We start from the raw sequence: 21,693 nt of genomic DNA, 5'->3' as shown, positions 1-21,693 counted from the left end.
TCTGTCATGCTTCAAGTGCTGAACAAACACTCATTCAATAAAGTAGCAGTTTGTATGTGAATCACCTCTGCATGCTGTAAATCTAGACACGATCAGCCAGTCGTCGATCACAGATATAAGACAAAGATCGGCTGATTTTGATCGGTGCACGTCTAACTGATATTAACAGACCCAAAGTAAGCAAATAAATTATTCCCCACAGGATTACACCACTGCCACCAGCCCGGACTGTTGACACAACGCAGTTTGGATTTGCAGTGAATTTCTTTACTGAATTAAACTTGAAAGTATTTTTCCCCTTTAATTCAGTGAATGACATTTAGAGGTATTTTTAAAAGATGATTTTATCCTCTATTGTTCGTAAGCACATTTAGTACAACATTTTAAGTCGGGACACAAGCTGAATAATCGGTTAAGAGCGAATGTTTAATCGTTCTAATAATTGTTAGATTAATCTATTATCAAAATAATCATTAGATGCAGCCCTACTATAAACTGAACTGAATATTCAGTGCAACTGAATGACACTTTATATCAGAATTCTAACTTGGAAACTCGAGCGGAAATCTTCATTCATTTCGTCGAAATGCAGGTGTGTGCGTTACTTCACGCAGGGAGGTTTAGTCAGTGACAATCATTCACATTTAATAAATAATATCCATTAGCGTGTCAAAGTTCTTACATGAAATGATAATAAAGCATGTTTAGCAAACATTTTGCAGAGACAGTTGTACAAAGCATGGCTAATTACACTCTTTTGATTATCGTAACGATAGCATCGCAGAGTCGTGTCAGTTTGTTTGCCATGAGAATACTCTGATAATCAATGTACCCCTCAATGCCACAACATAATCTCAAAATTAAAACTATGCTCCCTCTTTGACACGTTTGTGTTTAGTTGTCAGGTAATTATCACTGAATGTTGAATTAAGTGAAAAGTCACATGCGTGATCACCATCGATCATCGTTTTCATGATCAATCATTACTGCCACGTCCGAGTACCCAAGTCCTCGTTTCTCCTTCTGAGAAACTTCAAAACACAAGGAGATGTTAGGCAGAATGTTAGCCTTAGTCACCATTCACTTTCATTGGGTCTATTTTTCCATATAATGAAATTAAATGGTGACTGGGACTCTTTTTTTTCTCAACTGTTAAGAGAAAGTCATACAAGTCTGCAACAACATGAGGGTGAGTAAATGACAACAGTATTTTAATTTTTGGGTGAACTACTCCTTTAAATTATGGTCTCTTCCACACAAAAAGCTACTGAATGTCTTTAGAAGACTTGGAATATAGTGCACAAATCATACAGACAACTTTTAGAGTCCTTTTTGAAATACTTTCATTATATGGAAAAAAAAGCAGCATTGACATTTTTCAAAATGACTTATTTTGTGGAAAAACAAAAGCCTTACTGGTTTGGAACGACATGAGGTTGGGTAAATGATGACAACTATTTTTGAGCGAACAGTCATTTTAATCTAGAACATAAAAAATAAAAAAAAAATCTGCCTTTCATAAAGTTCCAGTTTCTCACTTAATATCTCACTTTCTTTCTTTTTCGGTTTACTCTAGTCTAGTGCCTCTGATCTCAGTGCTGTTTTAATAACAGATCATGTGAGCCCTGATACTTCTGCACGCCCTGCATGTGCCCTCACAAACAGTCTGAGTGATGCAAATAGGAGAGTTTCAAACAAGACTGATACTTCATCCGCGCTCTCTATTCCTCTTCTCTCACCCAAACCCCCCCTCACGCTCACTGATTTGATGTGCTGATGTATGCAGGCTATATTTAGACTTGTGTCTCACTAGGGTAAGCTACATAAAGTGTCACGTCCAGTGACGGATGGCTAAGATTCTTGTGGCACAACACAGAAAAAGGAGCCAGACATGGTGAGAGCAGGTATCTGGATTGGGCTGCATCTCAAACACACCAGTAAACAGACATGTCGAATGCATGCACGAAGTGCAATTAATAATATTAGCAAAGCATATTTATAAACAGAGGCTTCACTAGTCTGAAATGAATCACATCTGAAAATTTGTGCTCAAACTTTTTCTGCTATTGTTACATACATGCATTGCATATGCCAGGGTTCCCACAGTTTTTGAATTTACAAGAACCTTCAAGTCATTTGTGATTACTGGATAAAACTTCTTTATATCATTTAAAATTCAAAATGAATCACTATTGGAATCATACAGGAGAATTTGTGAATCATTTCAAAAGAATGATTCGCTCACAAACGTGACATTATGATTTGTGAGCAAGTGGATCAATGAGATGACACTTATTTATTTGTCTGAATCCATTAAGTTATTCAAAAATACAATTCACACAAAACAATTATTTGAATACACTTCTACTATAATGAACATGCTTTCATTTGCAGAGTTTATTTTAATATTTTTTATGTCAAGTGGTGTAACTGTCTTTAGACTCACTGTGAAAAACAGTCAAAGCCTCATTAAATGCTGAACTTGAAAAAATTAAATATATGTTGGCGTGGTTACTCACCTTAGTCTGGGTGGTGGACGACAAGTCTCAGTAGCCTCCGCTTCTGAGACAGTCAATCCAAACATCTTATCAAGTGACTCGGAGACACAGCATGTGGAGGCTCATGCTACTCTCTGCGATCCACGCACAACTTACCACATGTCCCGTTGAGAGCGAGAACCACTATATCGCCACCAAGAGGAGGTTACCCCATGTGGCTATACCCTCTATAGCAACCGGGCCAATTTGGTTGCTTAGGAGACCTGGCTGGAGTCACTTGGAGTCAGCATGCCCAGGATTCAAACTCGCGACTCCAGGGGTGGTGGTCAGCGTCAATACTCGCTGAGGTTCCCCGGCCCCCCAAAGACTACATTTCTACAAACATGTGTATTTTAAAATCGATTTTTAAAAGATTTCTCATTTTTATCGACAAAACGTTTTTGTCTACACAAAAGCAATTGAAAATTTTGGAATGAACTTGTACATAATATATTTTGTGCAATTAATAATTTTTTCTCATTGAAAGACATTTATGAAAAAGTGAAAACAAGGGTCTTTAATTTATTGTCAGCCTCTTTATACTGTTAGATAAATGCTAAATAATAATAATAATAAACACTTCCCAGGTTTTCCTTTTAGAATGATTTTTTTTTATATAGTTTCTAGACTTTTAACTAATAATAATAATTCTGCAATGCATTATTGTTCAATATTGTCAAAAAAAAAAAAAAAACTGTACACACAAGCAAAATCTAGCAATAGGAACCAGAAAAGGGTATATTTGCTATAGAACTTTCCAGACTTCAACATGATTTTTAAAGATCTTATTAATTTCCATGCCTTTTCCAGAGTTGGAAATGTCCTCTTCCATGACCTGGTCTTTCATGACATAGAAAGACCAGGTCACGCCACCAGTCAGCAATCCTGACCCAGACAGAATCACAATTGAGAAACCAAGCACGTGTTTCGTTGTTCAAAAAAACAACAACGAGCAATTGATTTTATTCAGCGTCTTACAACATTACCCCACAATACACTCCCACCAGTTACTGTGAGCATGGCACGTGTGTACACACACAAACAGACCTTTAATACAAACTCAGACATTCCTTACATCAGAACAACATCCAGAACTACAATGCAGCTTCTCAAAAAAGGTCAACCAACATGATTTCCCTCACAGCATATTTTAACGGCAAATGGAGGGATGAGTGCTTATTTTCAGCCTACTACATGCAGCTCTCCTAAAACTATTAGTAAATCAGGTTCAACCAATCCTACACCTCAGACCAACTCTAACTAGCTGTCGTACGAAGGAAAAAGCAGACCGCAACAAAAGCATTCCTTCTTAAATCGCAATTCAAAAACATGCAAACACGTTCATTCACGTGCGCACTACAAAACGGTACAGAAAAGGAACACACTTACACACGCGCAAAGTGGGCTTTCTCAGGCAGGTTCCATTGTTGTTGTTTTTGTGATTTCAGCAGTGCCTGGTCTCTCAAAAGCCCAACATCCCCCTTTTCCACTGTCTATTGCCCACCTCCCCCAGATAAAAGCAATTTTATTCGTCCCAACGCCTACCGCTCTATCTCCGTCTCTCTCTACCCGAGCAACTGTTGTGACATCACAAATAGGCGGAGTGCTAAATCCAAACCACGCCCACTACAATATGCCACTGGTGGTGCTGAACGCACACGCTTAGCTCCTCCCACAGCCTCTACTGGGATTGGCTGTCGTATGTTACCCATTCCTCAGAGATTAACAGTTCCTATTGACAGATTGGGTGTGTTGGGACAGGGAAAAGAGAGAGGAAGGATTTGAGTTGCATGTCAGCTTTTTATTCTTAGTATGTGCGATGGTTTATGAATCACAATAAACAATAATAGTAAAATAAAATGGCTCTAGTTTGGCAAGAAAACACCATTGAATTGCAGTAAGCCATGAAAACAATTGTGTATTTCAGTCTGAAGTAATCTTGAAATAATCTATTATTATAAATGAATCATAAATGTTATGTTTAAATCCTTTTTTCACATTATGCTTAATTCATAACATGAATAGTTTGGTTACATATTAATCATTTCAGTTTGATTGAAATTTGAAAAATGCATAAATCTTAATAATAGACTGAATATAGTGTATACTTTCAACGCAAAGTCAGTGTGCCTGTCCACTTCACTTGCCCTACCTTAAACAATAGACTTTGCACCTAAATATAAGTACCCAAGTATATAAATACCATTTGTGAAGAGGAGGAGGGCATGGCTGGGCATGCATCCTCTCGGCCCATCCACAGCCTCCTCCTTGTCACTATTATAAAATGCACTTTTTGAAGTTTGAGTTTGAGGTTATTTCACAAAAAAATGTACTTCTTTTCTGCCATAATGAGATGTTACATTGAAACATCTATTATTAATATGCCTTTATTTTTACTACTACTTTAACATAACTGACATTTACGATCATTCAATGTTAATCTTGTTTTAGCTCTGGAAATTGCTCTGCTTTCGAACTGAGTGACATACAAAGTCTTAAAACAATTGCTTAGAATGATGGTTATATACGGTTGAAGTCAGAAGTTTACATAAACCTTAGCCAAATTTAAACTCAGTTTTTCACAATTCCTGACATTTAATCATAGAAAACATTCCCTGTCTTAGGTCAGTTAGGATCACTGTTTTATTTTAAGAATGTGAAATGTCAGAATAATAGTAGAGAGAATTATTTATTTCAGATATTATTTCTTTCATCACATTCCCAGTGGGTCAGAAGTGTACATACACTTTGTTAGTTTTTAACAGCATTGCCTTTAAATTGTTTAAAGTGGGTCAAACGTTTTGGATAGACTTCCACAAGCTTCTCACAATTTTGGGCCATTCCTCCAGACAGAACTGGTCAAGTTTGTCAGCCTTCTTGCTCACACACGTTTTTTCAGTTCTGACCACAGAACTGGGATTGAAGTCAGGGCTTTGTGATGACCACTACAATACCTTAACATTGTTGTACTTAAGCCATTTTGCCACAACTTTGGAGGTATATTTGGGGTTATTGTCCATTTGGAAGACCAAGCGTTATCTTCCTGGCTGATGTCTTGAGATGTTGCTTTTATCCACATAATGTTTCTTCCTAATGATGCCATCTATTTTGTGAAGTGCACCAGTCCCTCCAGCAGCAAAGCACCCCCCAACATGATGCTGCCACACCCCTGCTTCACGGCTGGGATGGTGTTCTTCGGCTTGCAAGCATCACCCTTTTTTCTCCAAACATAACGATGGTCATTTTGGCCAAACAGTTAAATATTTGTTTCATCAGACCAGAGAACATTTCTTTAAAAAGTAAGATCTTTGTCCCCATGTGCACTTGCAAACTGTAGTCTGGCTTTTATATGGCTTTTTTGGAGCAGTAGCTTCTTCCTGACTTAGCTGCTTTTCAGGTTATATCAAAATAGGACTCGTTTTACTGTGGATATAGATACTTGTCTACCTGTTTCCTCCAGCATATTCACAAGTTCCTTTGCTGTTGTTCTGGGATTGATTTGCACTTTTTGCACCAAACTACGTTCTTCTCTAGGAGACAGAATGCGTCTCCTTTCTGAGTGTGATGGCTGCGTGGTCCCATGATGTTTATACTTGTGTTGTATTGTTTGTACAGATGAACATGGTACCTTCAGGCATTTGGAAATTGCTCCCAAGGATGAACCAGACTTGCTGAGGTCCACAAATGTTTTTTCTGAGGTCTTTGCTAATTTCTTTAGATTTTCCCATGATGTCAAGCAAAGAGGCACAGAGTTTGAAGGTAGGCCTTAAAATACATCCACATGTACACCTCCAATCAGAAGCTAATTGGCTATTTGTCTAAAGGCTTAAAAACATTTTCTAGTAATTTTCCAAGCTGCTTAAAGGCACAGTTAACTGTTTATGTAAACTTCTGACCCACTGGAATTGTGATAAAGTCAATTAAAGGTGAAACAATCTTGTTGTAAACAATTGTTGGAAAAATTACTCATGTCATGCACAAAGTAGAAACAACTTGGCAAAATGTAGTTTGCTAATATGAAATCTGTGGAGTGGTTAAAAATTAATTTGAATGATTTCAACCTAAGTGTATGTAAACGTCTGACTTCAACTGTAACAGACTATGTCATCACTTTTGGGTGTGACTCCAGATTGTAGGATTATGAATTTCAATGTCTGTTTTCAGGAAAAAATTACAATCTATATATGATTGGGTAAGCAATATTTCATGTACCATCAGTGAAGATGGTAGAGATTAGACAGAAAACATCAGTCTGCCATTAATCTTCAAGGACTGACTTTGATTTGCGTTCAGACTTTAGATGACACCCTCACCATTCACTGATGCCAGAGCCCCCAAAATCTTGCAAAAACACCAGACAGATGTCAGATGTTAGAAGGCAAAGTAAAATATTGTAATATTTTAATTGCAGAGGATGAATTTCAAACTATCTTTATTTGGACACTATGATTAATAATAATAATAATAATAATAATACAAATAAAGAAATCTGTTGTTAACTAAAATGTGCTTCAAACATCCTTTTATTCTCAAAAATTAAGAATGTTCTTGCTTTTGTTAGTGCAGTGAGTCGATAGAGCTATGCAAGAAAATAATGAGTGCCACCATTTAAAATGCAGCACAAACAGTGAAGCATAATAAAGGTTTCCTGATGCCTCCATTAATTAATCTTTACATTAAGTGTAATAAGATGGTATGTCTGATCCATTCTTCTCAGATGGAACCCTCAGGCATCGCCCTCTATCTGTGTCCAGTTATGTAAAATAGCATTTCACTGCAATTGCAGAAGGGGAGAGGTACTCTTGCCGCAGGAAACATGACTCAACGTAATGCTCTCAGGATAACATGGGACATGGAAGAGAAAGCGTTTGGAGAGACAACTAAACATAAGATGATGGAGAGAGAGATTTTGCTCTACTTGTTTCATGGTCATTACAAAGATTTTGCAGTTTAAAAGAGCTCCACCATGTTAAAGAGTTCATTTAAAAAAGAAAAATCCTTAAGGTCCACTTATAATGTCAGTCAAGGATATATAATGCCACAAATGGTCATAATGTAGTTTTTCATGACAATTTTCCACCCTCTCTCTAACCCAATAAAATAGTCTGTTTTAAGCTGCTGTGCCATTAAGACATCTTTATAAATGGCCCGCTTTGCATGCAAAATGAGTAAGAATATATACACTGATGAGCAAAAACATTATGACCATTCACATGTGACGCAAATAACGTTGATCATCTCCTAACAAGGCCACATATCAAGGTCTGGGTACATTAGATGGTAAACGAACAATCAGTTCTCAAAGTCAACGTGTTGAATGCAGGAGAAATGGGCAGGAGTAAAAACTTGAGTGATTTTGACAAGGGCCAAATTGTTATGACCAGACGACTGGGTCAGAGCATCTCTAAAAATGGCAAGGCTTGTGCGGTGCTCCCGGTCAGCAGTGGTGAGTCCCTACTGACAGTTTTTTGAGGAGGGACAAACCACAAATCAGCAACAAGTTCATCGATGCGCAAAGGCAACGAAGGCTATCCAGTCTGGTCCGAACCGACAGAAGGTCTACTGTGACATGAGTCACAGAAAATTTTAATGATGGTTACAGGAGGAATGCATCAACACACAGTGTATCGCACCCTGCTGCGTATGGGGCTGCGTAACCGCAGACCGGTCAGAGTGCCCATGATGACTCCTGTCCACCGTTGAAAGTGCAGACAATGAGCACACGAGCAATGAAACTGGAGCAGCGGAAGTAGGTCACCTGGTTCGATGAGTCCCGTTTTCTTTTACATCACTTGGATGGCCATGAACATGTGTGCCGTTAACCTGGGGAAGTGATGGCACTAGGATGCACTGTGGGAAGACGACAAGCTGGTGGAGCGAGTGTGATGCTCTGGGCAATATTTAGCTGGGAAACCCTGAGTCCGTCCATTTATGTGGACATCAATTAGACACATGCGACCTACTTAAACATGGTTGCAGACCAGGTACACCCCTTCATGGCAATGGTATACCCTGATGGCAGTGGCCTCTTTCAACAGGATAATGCGCCCTGCCTCACTGCACACATTGTTAAGGAATGGTTTGAGGAAAATTATGAAGAGTTCAATGTGTTGCCCTGGCCTCCGAATTCCCCAGATCTCAATCTGACTGAGTATTTGTGTGATGTGCTGGACCAACAAGTCTGATCCACAGTGGCTCCACCTAACAACTTGCAGGACTTGAAGGATCTGCTGCTAATGTCTTGGTGCCAGATACCACAGGACACCTTCAGGGGTCTTGTAGAGTCCATGCCTTGGTAGGTCGGCATTGTTTTGATGACATACGGAGGACCAACAGCATATGGCAGGCATATGTTTTGGCTCATCAGTGTATGGTAAACATATACATATGTGGGTCTGATGTTGGGACCAATATAATTTGTACTGATCCATGTTTCAATCTACAGTTTCCTGACTAACCATGATCACGAATGCTAAAATTAAACTTCAGTCACTCTTTCCTAACATTGGGATCCTTTGGAAGAATATGCAAAGCCCACCAGGTTTTACTCATATTAGTTCTTCTGGTGTTGAATGTTGAAATAATAATATTTATGATATAATATTATCTATCTCACTTCATCTTTATTACCTCACCTCACCTCCAAAAAGGGATGGGAGCTCCAAACCTAACCCTTTCCCAAACCCTAAAAGTGTGTTAAAGTGGCACCCCCTTTTGGAGATGCAAGTAAACCTGCCCCCTTCTGAAGTACCCCACCCTCTTTTGGAGATTTCACCCCCATTTACTGGCCTGCAGCCAGCTTGCATGGTTAGGGTTAGGGAAAGTGTTTTATTAGCGACTTCATATCAATTTGCTGGCGTTTGGAGCTCCCGGCCTTTTTGGAGCTCGGCCTGCAGTTATACTCTTCTCCAAAAGTTTGAAACTACACTGAAATATGGGAATTTTAAGGCTTTTGAAATGTTAAATAAAGAAAACATTACATAAAATGAAGAATAACTAAGATTCTGCACTATTTCTTGGTCAGATTTCCTTGGTTACTTCAAACGCACAAGATGGACTTTAGAACATTCTCAAATCATGCAGAGATAACATGGATCATCAAGTTTTGCACAATCTTGCGGAGTTCAAGCCAGCTCAAATGCATGTTGTAAAAGCAAAAGGACATAACAAATACTAAGATATTCTGAAATTCATTGTTTCAATTCAACTTTTCACTAAAATTGTTATGCTGATAATATACACTCACTGAACACTTTATTAAACTGTACACTTACTCATGGGATTATCTAATCAGCCAATCGTGTGGCAGCAGTGCAATGCATAAGATCATGCAGATATGTGTCAGCAACTTCAGTTAATGTTCACATCAACCATCAGAATGGGGAAAAAATAGATTTCAGTGATTTTGACCATAACATGATTGTGCCAGATGGGCTGGTTTGAGTATTTCTGTAACTGCTGATCTCCTGGGATTTTCATGCACAAACGTCTCAACTTTATTACGATCATAGTGTTCCTAATAAAGTGCTCAGTGAGTGTATTTGTAATGGAGACTAATGTATTAAAGATATCATAAAACAAATATATATTTACTACCTCTGAAATGGCTTTTCTTTTCCACCAATGTCACCTATAGGCTGTTCACCCTATTGGCATAATGTTAACCAATGGCCAAATAGGTTTAAGGCTTTGTTTTAGCATACTCACATTCAGGTCTGGCTTCATTCTGCTAAAGAATGCTACGCTTTTTGCAATCCAATAAATTCCCAATGGATAAATTAAAGTTCCACCCTGCATATTTTCTTGTTGAATATCTTGTATTACAGTCACATTTTGGAAGTAAAATGGGTTGTAAATGTCATTTCAAAACCAGTTTCTTTTAAATCCAAACATTACATGGAATGATCATTACGTGTCAGTGTAGTTTATCAGTATGCACATGCATGTATGAAGCTGCACTATTTCAAGCTCTCCTGACCATTCATTAACCCCCCACATCAACTTCATAATCCACAAACAATAGTCAATAGTGTCTGTAACCAAACCAAGATGTAGACAGAAATGACAATACTCTGATCTATGGAGAATCATTTGGATTCAAAACATACCTCCTACAGCCCAGTTGGAAGGCATCAAATTATGGTGACTTGAGAATGCGTTAAAAACGATTGTTTTGCAGAGGATGTGCCTGTCATGCTTGTATTATCCCATTACAGCATGTTTGATCACATCAAACCCACACACACATATTCATGCATGTGAACACACACACACACACACACACATGTTGTGTTTCCATGTTTTATGGGGACTTTCCATAGACATAATGGTTTTTATACTGTACAAACTTTATATTCTATCCCCTAAACCTAACCCTACCCCTAATCCTAACCCTCACAGAAAACTTTCTGCATTTTTACCTTTTCAAAAAACATAATTTAGTATGATTTATAAGCTGTTTTCCTCATGGGGACCGACAAAATTTCCCCACAAGGTCAAAAATTTCGGGTTTTACTATCCTTATGGGGACATTTGGTCCCCACAAAGTGATAAATACACGCTCACACACACACACACACACACACACACACACACACACACACACACACACACACACACACACACACACACACACTTGGGTTCTTTTATGCAGCAGTGGCTTGGTGTCTTGCATTCCTGTTTCAAGTGAACAATGACATTCACTGTCAGCTGTTTCAAACAGACAGGTCTCTCGGGTCCTTTTAAAACTAGTGGGTTAATATCCAAAAAGGGTCGCAGGTCTGTACTGATATGGACAGTAGAGAAAAAAACAAAGATGAATGTGAATATTAAAAAGCACCTTATGTAATCATAAATAGCCAGCTTAAAAGTTTTGTTGAAACCTTTATAAACTTTTTAAAGGGAGGAGAAAATGCTCTCCTTATCTTCAGTTTGTTGTTGATGTTGAGCATCAAACTAAACTGTACTTTGGCGTAAATTAATTTGCTGAGTCGCCACTTTTTATCCAAATGTAATATCTGGGTCCTAAAGCAAAACTATTTGACAACCACGGCTTACTGCGCGTCAACTTTTTCATTTAAAAAGCATTGATTTGACTACGTTTACACCTCTCATCCACCACCGAAAATGCTCTCCATTAACGCATACTATGATAAAAGGAAACTGAAAACAGATTAGTGTGGATGTGGCCTTAGAAAGTAGTTCTACCAACAGTTAAATATGTCAGTAAGTTTAACATTTTACAAGGAACTGTTCTGATTGTGTATAAATGAACCCACAAACTGCACTCTTTTAATTTTCCTTACAAATGGGAGGCACATTTCCTTAACTGTGTTGGCAAAATGATCAAATAGGCATAGAAACAAACATACAAATCAAAACTAACAGAACACCACATAATTCACAGGATAGAGTGTTGTAAACAGCATATATACTTCCATCCTCAGGCTAAAGAGGTCAGATTTTTAGCTAACAAGTTGAGACAGTGATCTGTTTACTCCCTGTCAATCAAACTGTTAGCTGTGAGGACAACTTCTGCTCACTAAACTGTGTTACATATTTTTGTTCAACGTCAGTGTGATCTCATAGCCAATAGGCATATCGCTGATATTTTATTATAGGCTTGAATGCACAGAGACTTTTTAATGTTGACAGCTGGGTGATAGACACTGATAACAATAGTGTGACAGTGGGAAAAACCCATTAAAACAAGCCAATAAAACAACTGCCAAAGGATTGTGTCAATACAACCCTGGATCAAAAGATTTTCTTTGCATAAGAACAAAGATTGTGATTTGTGAGTATTATAGATTGTGAGGATTATAGAGCTGCAAGTAGAGGCAACAACCCGAAAAGGCTTTAAAACAGAAACTGGTTCTAGTGTTTGAATTATGATCATGAATGTCACATCAGAACGGTTCACATTTGTTTGTGAGTAGGTGTGGTTACATGTGTTTGAATGACTTCTACTTGAATGACTGCTTACATCTTTATAAATGGGGAGAAATTGGCTAAACTGTTTCTATTGACTTACTGTAGTAATGATGACATCAAAGTTACAATTCTTATCACATGTGATTTCATGCACACAAACAAAAACACATAAAGGATATCCTGCAGAGGAAGGTTTAGCAGAGTAATGGCCTCCAAGGCAGCCTTAACTATCACAACTATACAACAGTTGTATGTTACTGGCGATTTATGTAATCTGGCCTTTAATGTAATCCATTGAGCAAGAGCACACGTCACACACACACACACGTATACACACACACACATGAATACACACACATACACAAACAATGCCTATAGACAGTAGTTCACGTCACTACACTAAAGCAGAGACATCTGTCAGCTGAGTTCAATCTCAATGCCTTTTCATACATCATAATCTCTATATAACTCCAACTCCAAAGGAAGCACGTCAAATGCCGTTTGTGACCCTGTTTGACCTTTCAGTATAAATTAAGATTATACATTTAGATACAAAAAAATATTTTGGTAACACTTTACAATAAGGTTGTATTTGTTAACAGTAGTTAACTACATTTAAAGTGATTTTAAAGTGAGAAAATTCAGTCGATGTTTACGCAATCCTGTGCTGTTATAACCCTGTATGTCTTTCTTTCTTTTTCTTAACACAAAGGGAGAATTTGTGAAAAAAAAAGTGTGCTCAGTGATGTCATAATGGCAGTTTATGGTGACCTCCTCTTCAAGCTTGTTTGTTTATCTAAAAATAGGTCTGTCACAGCACTAGCGGTGCCAGTTCACGGTGGATGGAGTTACCCATGCGATGACGAAAATAGAAAACAAGAAATCGATAGAATGTACCATCGCTTGTCATGACTAGTTTGGTTAAAAACTCTGATTAGCATAGCAAAGATAGCTTTTATCTTGTGTTGTTTGCTATCACAGTGTGACTGTGGCTGCCTGTACCTTATCTCTGTTTCTGTTTGATATCCGAGTGCTCTGTTCAAATAAATAAGGCTGGGCATAGAAATGCATCAATTCTTTGGCTACAAACTCTTCAGACATGTTTAGTAAGTGCTGTTCTGTTTTGTGTGCAGCTGTGTTGTGTTCTGTTGTCACTATAGCATGTTTTTAGATAAAAACATTTTGCTTGAACGCCTAAATGTCGCGAGGGTGCTGCGTGAACTGTTGCTCTCATGCCCTATCCAACGTGATCTCATGAGAAGTGGTGGTGGTGGTGGTGGTGGTTGTGGTCTAAGCACATAACTGGTAATCTGGTAATCAGAAGGATGCTGGTTCAAGCCCCACAGCCACCACCATTGTGCCCTTGAGCAAAGCACTTAACTCCATATTGCTCTGGGGGGATTGTCCCTGTAATAAGTGCACTGTAAGTCGCTTTGGATAAAAGCGTCTGCCAAATGCATAAATGTAAATGAGAATGCATATGTATTCTTACGTAAAGTTTGTTACTAGCAAACATACACTGTCTTACGTTTGCACAGACACGAAACATACAATACTGATGTATTTACAACATCTAAACGTCATCATTTTACGTATTAAAACCCTTAGAAATGTATGAATGTTTACATGTACCGTTTGAATAATTTAATATTGAATTAATTGAATCTGTACTCATTTAATCATTCATTAAGCATTTAATTAGAATTTAATTTGCAAAAAATTATAAAATAAACCACAAAAGTGTCATAAAACAATAATAAAAATAATCCATTTAATCCAAATCTTCAGATAGAATTGTTTGAGTAATAGACCCAAATCCAAGACTTTTATTCAAAACTTGTGGTCGTGTCTAGAATGGATCCCTCTCTTGTCAACTTCTCGCTCATGCTCATTCTGTTATAATTCTTTCGTCTAGGATTTTTACACTCGTATATCAGTGTATTAATGATGGAGAGCATTAAAAACGTAAAAAATATCAGTCATATAACATTATTATTATTATCACGGAGTGACTATTTTCACTAGGTTTAAATACCTGCCACACAGTGTGACTATTTGCACTGAATTATTCTTGTGGAAAAAGACAAACTGCCTCTTGAGTGTTATTCCAATGCCTTTGTGATAAAATGGTGTGGATGTGATTTCTCTATTTGGATGATCTGGGTTCTAGTCTTCCTTTAGATCCAGGAAGACTAGTTTTCCACATCCTGTTTCCAGCCTCAACTCTTAATATTTTTATTTAATAAGATTTATAATAATAAATGAAAATGAATATAAAGGTTGATTTCCTTGCAGTGATTTGGTCACGATGAAGTTCAGAATGATCCGGGTAAAACTAATATGTTTTTTGGCAGAAACCATAGTTTTAATGGAACAGTAATATGGTGTTAGTAGTATAACCATGTTTTAGAGGTTATTATAAAATACCATGGTGATACTATGGTTACTGTATTAAAACCATGATTCATTTATTAAGTGATTAGGTTTAGGGGTAGAGGCTGGTGTAGGGTGTCTGTGGGACTATAAATAAACACACTGCAGTAACGCACTCTTAGTATTTATTTAGGGGTGTAAATAGTATCTGTGTGTATCTAAATAGTATCTAAGTGCACAGATGATGTATTTACACTTAGTGCAAGAAATCCTGTTGTCTTCTTGCAATCTCATATTTGTCAATCATTTTGCATGTTCTAATAGTATTGTAGTTGCTGTGAATAATTGAGACCTACTGCCATTTTTATGCAATGTTGTTCATAACAGTTGTCAGTTGAGGGTGCTATTTTACTACTTTTGTTTTTAACAACCGTCTCTGCTCTCAATAAAGCTCATTTTGGTATCAATATAAGTTAAGCTCAATTTACTGCATTTGTCGCATAATGTTCATTACCACAAAAAAAAATAAATAAATAAAAAAATATAGAAATAATTTCACCTCATCTCTCCCTTTCTTTAAAAAAAAGCATGAATCAAGGTTACAGTCAAACACACAATGGAAGTGAATGGGGCGAATATTCATAGGGTTTAAAGACAGAAATGTGAAGCTAATTTTAATAAAAGAATTTACATTAATACTTCAGTTAAAACTTGTACTATTTGAGCTGTACATTTAATTTGTCATTTTAGGGTTTTTTGACATTACATCGTCATGGCAATGAAGTTATAAAATTGGCTATAACTTTACACAGAAAAAGTTAATAAGGGATTTAATCACACTAAAATCCTGATAACACAAATATTGTTCATGTCTTGTGGCTATACTTTTGAAAAAGTGAGTATTTTTACGTTTCCATTGTAAGTGCCTCACTGGAACCCTATTTTTATATATATAAATATATATATAAAGAAAAGGAGGGGCAAGTAAAAATACATTTTTGTGGTAATTAATATAATGCTTCAAATGCTGCCAATTGAGCTTAACTTGTATTGAAACCGGAATATTCCTTTAAATATGGTTCATTGTTAGTTCATGATTCCCTATCTATTTACTATTAGAACTTATTAACCTACTAATCTATAGAACCTTATTGTAAAGTGTTTCCAAAAAACATTCTATTCTATTCAATGAGTAGGACAAGATAAAATTGGATAAATATGTCAAAAGTCAATCAAATATGAAAGTATTATTTAAATTTGAATATTTCCAATACAAACTCAAACATTTCCCATAAAATGCTTCAAAAACCAAATAATACGAGCTATGCTATACACATTCACGTTACAGCATACTCTAATTTACTGCATGTCAAGAATTGTCTCATTTCTTTTATTTCTCCTATAAGGAATTATAAAAGAAACATTCGAGACAAAGTTGGTAAATGAAAGACATCTATTAACTCCATTAAGTCTCGAGCTATAACAGAGCAAACTCTGAGCAATAAACTTTTCCTCTGGAGATCTATAAGCCTAATCATGTATAAATATAACCCATCAACAGCTGTATTTTACATGTAAGATCGCACACACATAACTTCACCATAGCAAAGAGTGCAATATGTAAAAAACAAGAATTGTTTTGTTCTTGATTACCTCCATTAGGAGGTGTTTCTAAGGGATTTCATAGAACTCACTGTGATCTCAAATGCTACATCATTAAGATGTATCTCACATCTTCTGTCTACAGACAGTTCATACCATTGCCAAGAGACAGGAAGCCACTGTGATATCATTCCAAACAAAACCCATCTATTAAAGGCATATTCTCCTAATATAGTACACTTTTCATGAATGCACACTGTTTTATCAAGGTAACGCACAGAAAGTATCTTAATATAGTTTAAATTTTTTTTTTCATAGTTCATGTTTGACAGATATAATCCAGATACAACAATTAACATGCAAATATTCCAGTGGAAGCAGTCCAATTCAATTAACACCATCAAAATGTGATCTTCCTGCATGATGCGCCCATATTATTACAAATTACAGACAGCAAAGCTGATGATATCAGGAAGAGACAAAAAAAACACTGATCCCACATGCCTTTGAATTGAGACATTCTCATGAGATATTCTTGTATACACACACACACACACACACACACACACACACACACACACACACACACACACACACACACACACACACACACACACACACGTTGTGTTTCCATGTTTTATGGGGACTTTCCATAGACATAATGGTTTTTATACTGTACAAACTTTATATTCTATCCCCTAAACCTAACCCTACCCCTAAACCTAACCCTCACAGAAAAATTTCTGCATTTTTACATTTTCAAAAAACATAATTTAGTATGATTTATAACCTGTTTTCCTCATGGGGACCGACAAAATGTCCCCACAAGGTCAAAAATTTCGGGTTTTACTATCCTTATGGGGACATTTGGTCCCCACAAAGTGATAAATACACGCTCACACACACACACACACACACACACACACACACACACACACACACACACACACATGTTGTGTTTCCATGTTTTATGGGGACTTTCCATAGACATAATGGTTTTTATACTGTACAAACTTTATATTCTATCCCCTAAACCTAACCCTACCCCTAAACCTAACCCTCACAGAAAAATTTCTGCATTTTTACATTTTCAAAAAACATAATTTAGTATGATTTATAACCTGTTTTCCTCATGGGGACCGACAAAATGTCCCCACAAGGTCAAAAATTTCGGGTTTTACTATCCTTATGGGGACATTTGGTCCCCACAAAGTGATAAATACACGCTCACACATACACACACACACACACACACACTCACCTACGTGCACATCCACATGATACACATTTATCTTATGTTCATGCACTGTTGTTTTACATAAGTGGTAAAAGGCAATCATGGTCTTAAGATGTTTGTTATTATCTATCTGCACGGCTTTCGATTCACTCATGTGTGTTCGTGCATGCGTGTGTGTATCAGAAAAACCCAGCTGACTGAAAGGGAGAGGCCAGACACTGCAGTAAATTATTAATCACATTCCTTCTTAAAGCTACTGAAATGAGTGCATGATCAAATCCACAACAGAGAGCAAGAAAGATGGATGGATAGAAAGGTTATTGAAGAAAAGGTTGCAGACTGCAGTAAAGGAGTGGAAAGGGGAGCTCCCCATTGCCATACTCACGTGAGTTCTTGCAGTCGACAGAGAGGGATATAAAGGAAAGAGAATGAGACAGACAGGTCTCAGCGAAGCATCCAAGCACATCCAACCTTACAGCCCCTCATCCCAAAGAAGATGAAACAGCGAGTTAAAACGAGCAATCCAGAAAGCAGGCAAGAAAAAGCAGAGAAGATTCAAGCGGCAGGGCGTGAGCAAGCGAGGGCATATAATGCGTGAGAGAGAGAGAGAGAGAGAGAGAGGCAGAGAGACTTATATAAGGGAGGGGAAGGGGAGATAGTGGAAGGGTATTGGCTGAAAGGAAGAGAGGTAGGGATGAGGCTAGCCAATGCTCTGAGTGAAGATGCAAGGCAGCAGGAAAATGGAAAGAGATGGAGAGGACACATCCTTTAGATACAGAAGATTCTCTACTTTTTCTCTGTAAGAGCAGGCATTGAAAAATAGGCCCTGAATGCCCTTACAACTTAAAAATAAGGCAAAAGGAAGCATCACACTAGAAGCAATACTTCCTTTTGATTTGGTCTGGGACTATCTATTGAAAATGTCCAAAGGAATTTAAATCAGAGACAGGGTTTCAATCAACAGTCTGATGACAACTTGTACGATATGGTGAAATCGTAAGATATCGTGTGACATGGCTCATAAGAAAAGGTAAGACTTTTAATAACTTACAGACCAATCAGTCAACAAACAGAAATTCATACTGGTATGATACAGGCATCCAAATTTAGCTTGCCTACAATCCAACATTTTGGGTAAGGTGATAGAGTTTATAACTGGGTTTGGGTTAGGGGTTAAACTTGGAAAACATGGCTCGTTGGGTTGTTGTTTTTTTCTATGGGAGTAAAAGTAATCCGTTTTTGTACGAGCCAAATACCATTTCACCATCTCATACTATAATTACGACTTGTCATGTGACTGGGTTGGTTCCCACAGCTTTTGACCGCTGAATTTCCATCGGATGAGACTGATGATTTAGCTGAGCATAACTAGAAAAATTTATATTTACTATAACATTTTCCATTTTTTTTAATGGCTCTTTAATATTTTATTAATTTCCAAGACTTTTCCATTTATTTTAAAATCCTGTGATATTACCAGGTTTTTCACTTTGAGAACAACTCTGTGATGTCTGGTCCTGCAGAGAGTTGAATCTATATCTAAGCAAGTAAATAAATGAATGCTCCTCAACTGGGTCTCCAATTCTAGTAAGCTGCACTACCTAGAAAGTGTTTTTGAGCATTATAGGCAAGATTGAAATCCAAAAATGCTGTCTAGGTAGGCAGTTCACTAGTTTCAGAGGCACAGCCCCATGCCATGTGTGTTCAAACTGGTTCATGGAAGCTTTACTGTGGGCACATATAAGGCAAAATTGGGAGAAATATATTCCAAGAAGTGATAAGAGGAAACATAATAATAGGAGAAAGATCAGGGGAAACAAAATAATTAATTACAAAGTAATTGCTTGAGAGCTACGAAAGATAATTGACTAAGGCAGCATTAAAAAGTGAGACCAGCCACAACTGTGTAAGCACAAAAAACTTATCACAAGACCGAACAATAATAATCCAATTTACAGGAGTCGGGTGCCAGGGGTCACTAAAATTACATCAGCCTTACAAGACAAGCTAAAAATAGCCATTCTGTCAACTGAAGGGGAAACACTGCTGGAGATCTTGTACAAGTAACTCACAGTCCTTTGAACCAGTATCCCTAAATGCCAACCTATGTGTCAAAATGGGTGGAGAGTAAAATAATATGGGGAGGGGTCTATTTAAAGGGGCATGGCTTAGCTAATAAAAACAACAACTGCATACATACTGTGGGGGGTGGGCAGGGCCCAATTAGATCCCTTGATTGGATTGCACGAGAGCGATGAACCCAGATGGCAAGCTGCCCCCCCTCAGCAGACTGGAGTGGACTCATAAAGGAAGAGCACAGACCTACAGGACCCATATTGCACCGTAAATTGTATGTGTCTGCAACAAACACGATGCACAGCACTGCAGCCTGCAGTATGAGATGATAAACAGTACAGTCCTCTACAATGTGAGTGGTTCACTCACATGTGCGGCCACATTTAATGCTAGCTGATTAAAAATGTCTGTTATTGGCCACTGGTTAGAAAATGTTCAGATTTTACTCACCAGTGATTGAGTTGTGAAGTGGTGAATAAGTTTAGCATGAGATCCTTTCACTGCGTGTTGTTTTGCATGAGAGCTTTTATTATAAAGGAAATTGATCCTTCTTTGGCTTCAGTGGGTCACGGAGTAATCACGAAAGTCACCATTGTTTAGTTGAGCCATGACATGCCATAGTTACATTTAAATTGCATTTTATTGGGGCAACTCTGATTTCAGGGTAAACTTTTCAACAAATGATTTCACAACATTCTCTGTTTTACAGCATGGTTTTACAAACCAGTGTAAAGCATCTGTTGGATTTCTATGAAGTTAAACATGTTGCAAAACTCGAGAGCTTGCGGATTTGAATGTGAGAAATTGTATGATAAATATTAGTGCGTGCAAGTTAATATGAGAGTAAAAGTTTGGTTAGATTTGTTCCATGAAATGTGCGTCCAAAATGTTATCCACGCAATCTAGTTTCATTGAATTATGACTTTTTAAATACCCTTTCTGTTATTTATAATCAGTTGCTGGACAAAAAGTATAAAGAAAAAATTATTGTAATCACACTTAGCTGAGAGGTAAAGAATTCACTCAAACCAAATCTTCTTTGAGAGGCTTGCTAAACTGCCACTTTTCTTAAAGAGACAGTACCACTGATATGCACTTGTTCCTTATATCAATATAAACTCAATGTAAATACTTGTAAGTAATACAAATGATGCATATACACAGCAAAATGTGTAATAAATGTGTCACTATATAAATATTTAATGGGGGTGGGCACTAAGTATTGAATAATTTCATAAATTATATATATATATATATATATTTAGGGTTTATTTTTTTTGTCCTGTAGGTTCTTGTAACGATTGCAGACGAGGAGTGGGGATCTAAACGCAGCTCTTTATTGAGTAAACAAGTAAACACATAATGAAACAAAACACTGGGAATAAATAAAACATCCACGATGGGATAACAAAGACGAAAACATAAGAAACAAACCACGGAGGAAAGAAAACACGGCAGGACAGGTAACGACGCGAACAAAGAACCATAAACATACACGTGAAGTGCAAACATTCAACGACCGACAAGGGAGTGGAGGAATGAACAGGGTTTAAATACACAAGGACAAGGGTAACAAGGCCAATCAACAAACAGAACTCTGAAACTGGATAACAAGATAATTAACTAAAACCAATGACAAACAAGAACTGAATCAAAGTAATCAAACAATGAACCAATAAAAACCAGATACAAAACATGGAGGGAAAACAGGATGTGACAAGACTAGGAACAGAACAGGAATTTCAAAATAAAAGTACACAAAAGAACAAAGGACAACAATGAACATGACAGTTCTGGCACTAAGACATTAGCAGCAAATCCTTGAAGTCCTGTAAGTTGCGAGGTGGAGCTGCCGTGGATCGGAATAGTTGGTCCAGCACATCCCACAGATGCTCAATCGGATTGAGACACCTTGAACTCTTCATCATGATGTTT

General features: G+C 37.4%; 1 protein-coding gene across 3 annotated transcripts in view; it reads right to left on the bottom strand.

The window, feature by feature from the left end:
- LOC127636473 (tripartite motif-containing protein 3-like) overlaps positions 1-18,271 on the bottom strand; it is a 37,393-nt gene extending 19,122 nt beyond the window's left edge. For 2 of the 3 annotated variants that reach the window (XM_052116945.1, XM_052116944.1), the window contains exon 1: positions 18,068-18,271. In XM_052116945.1, coding sequence (XP_051972905.1) covers positions 18,068-18,148 — 81 coding nt within the window. In that variant the 5' untranslated portion in view covers positions 18,149-18,271. Of the gene's footprint in view, positions 1-3,926; positions 4,090-18,067 lie in introns of those variants that run through there. The other variant, XM_052116946.1, reaches the window with a different exon arrangement.
- Between the last annotated feature and the right edge of the window lie 3,422 nt (positions 18,272-21,693).

The sequence above is a fragment of the Xyrauchen texanus genome, chromosome 44 (genome assembly GCF_025860055.1).
Source record: "Xyrauchen texanus isolate HMW12.3.18 chromosome 44, RBS_HiC_50CHRs, whole genome shotgun sequence".
Lineage (NCBI taxonomy): Eukaryota > Metazoa > Chordata > Actinopteri > Cypriniformes > Catostomidae > Xyrauchen > Xyrauchen texanus.
Note: the sequence above shows the minus strand (reverse complement) of the source record. Positions and strands in the feature narration are given on the sequence as shown.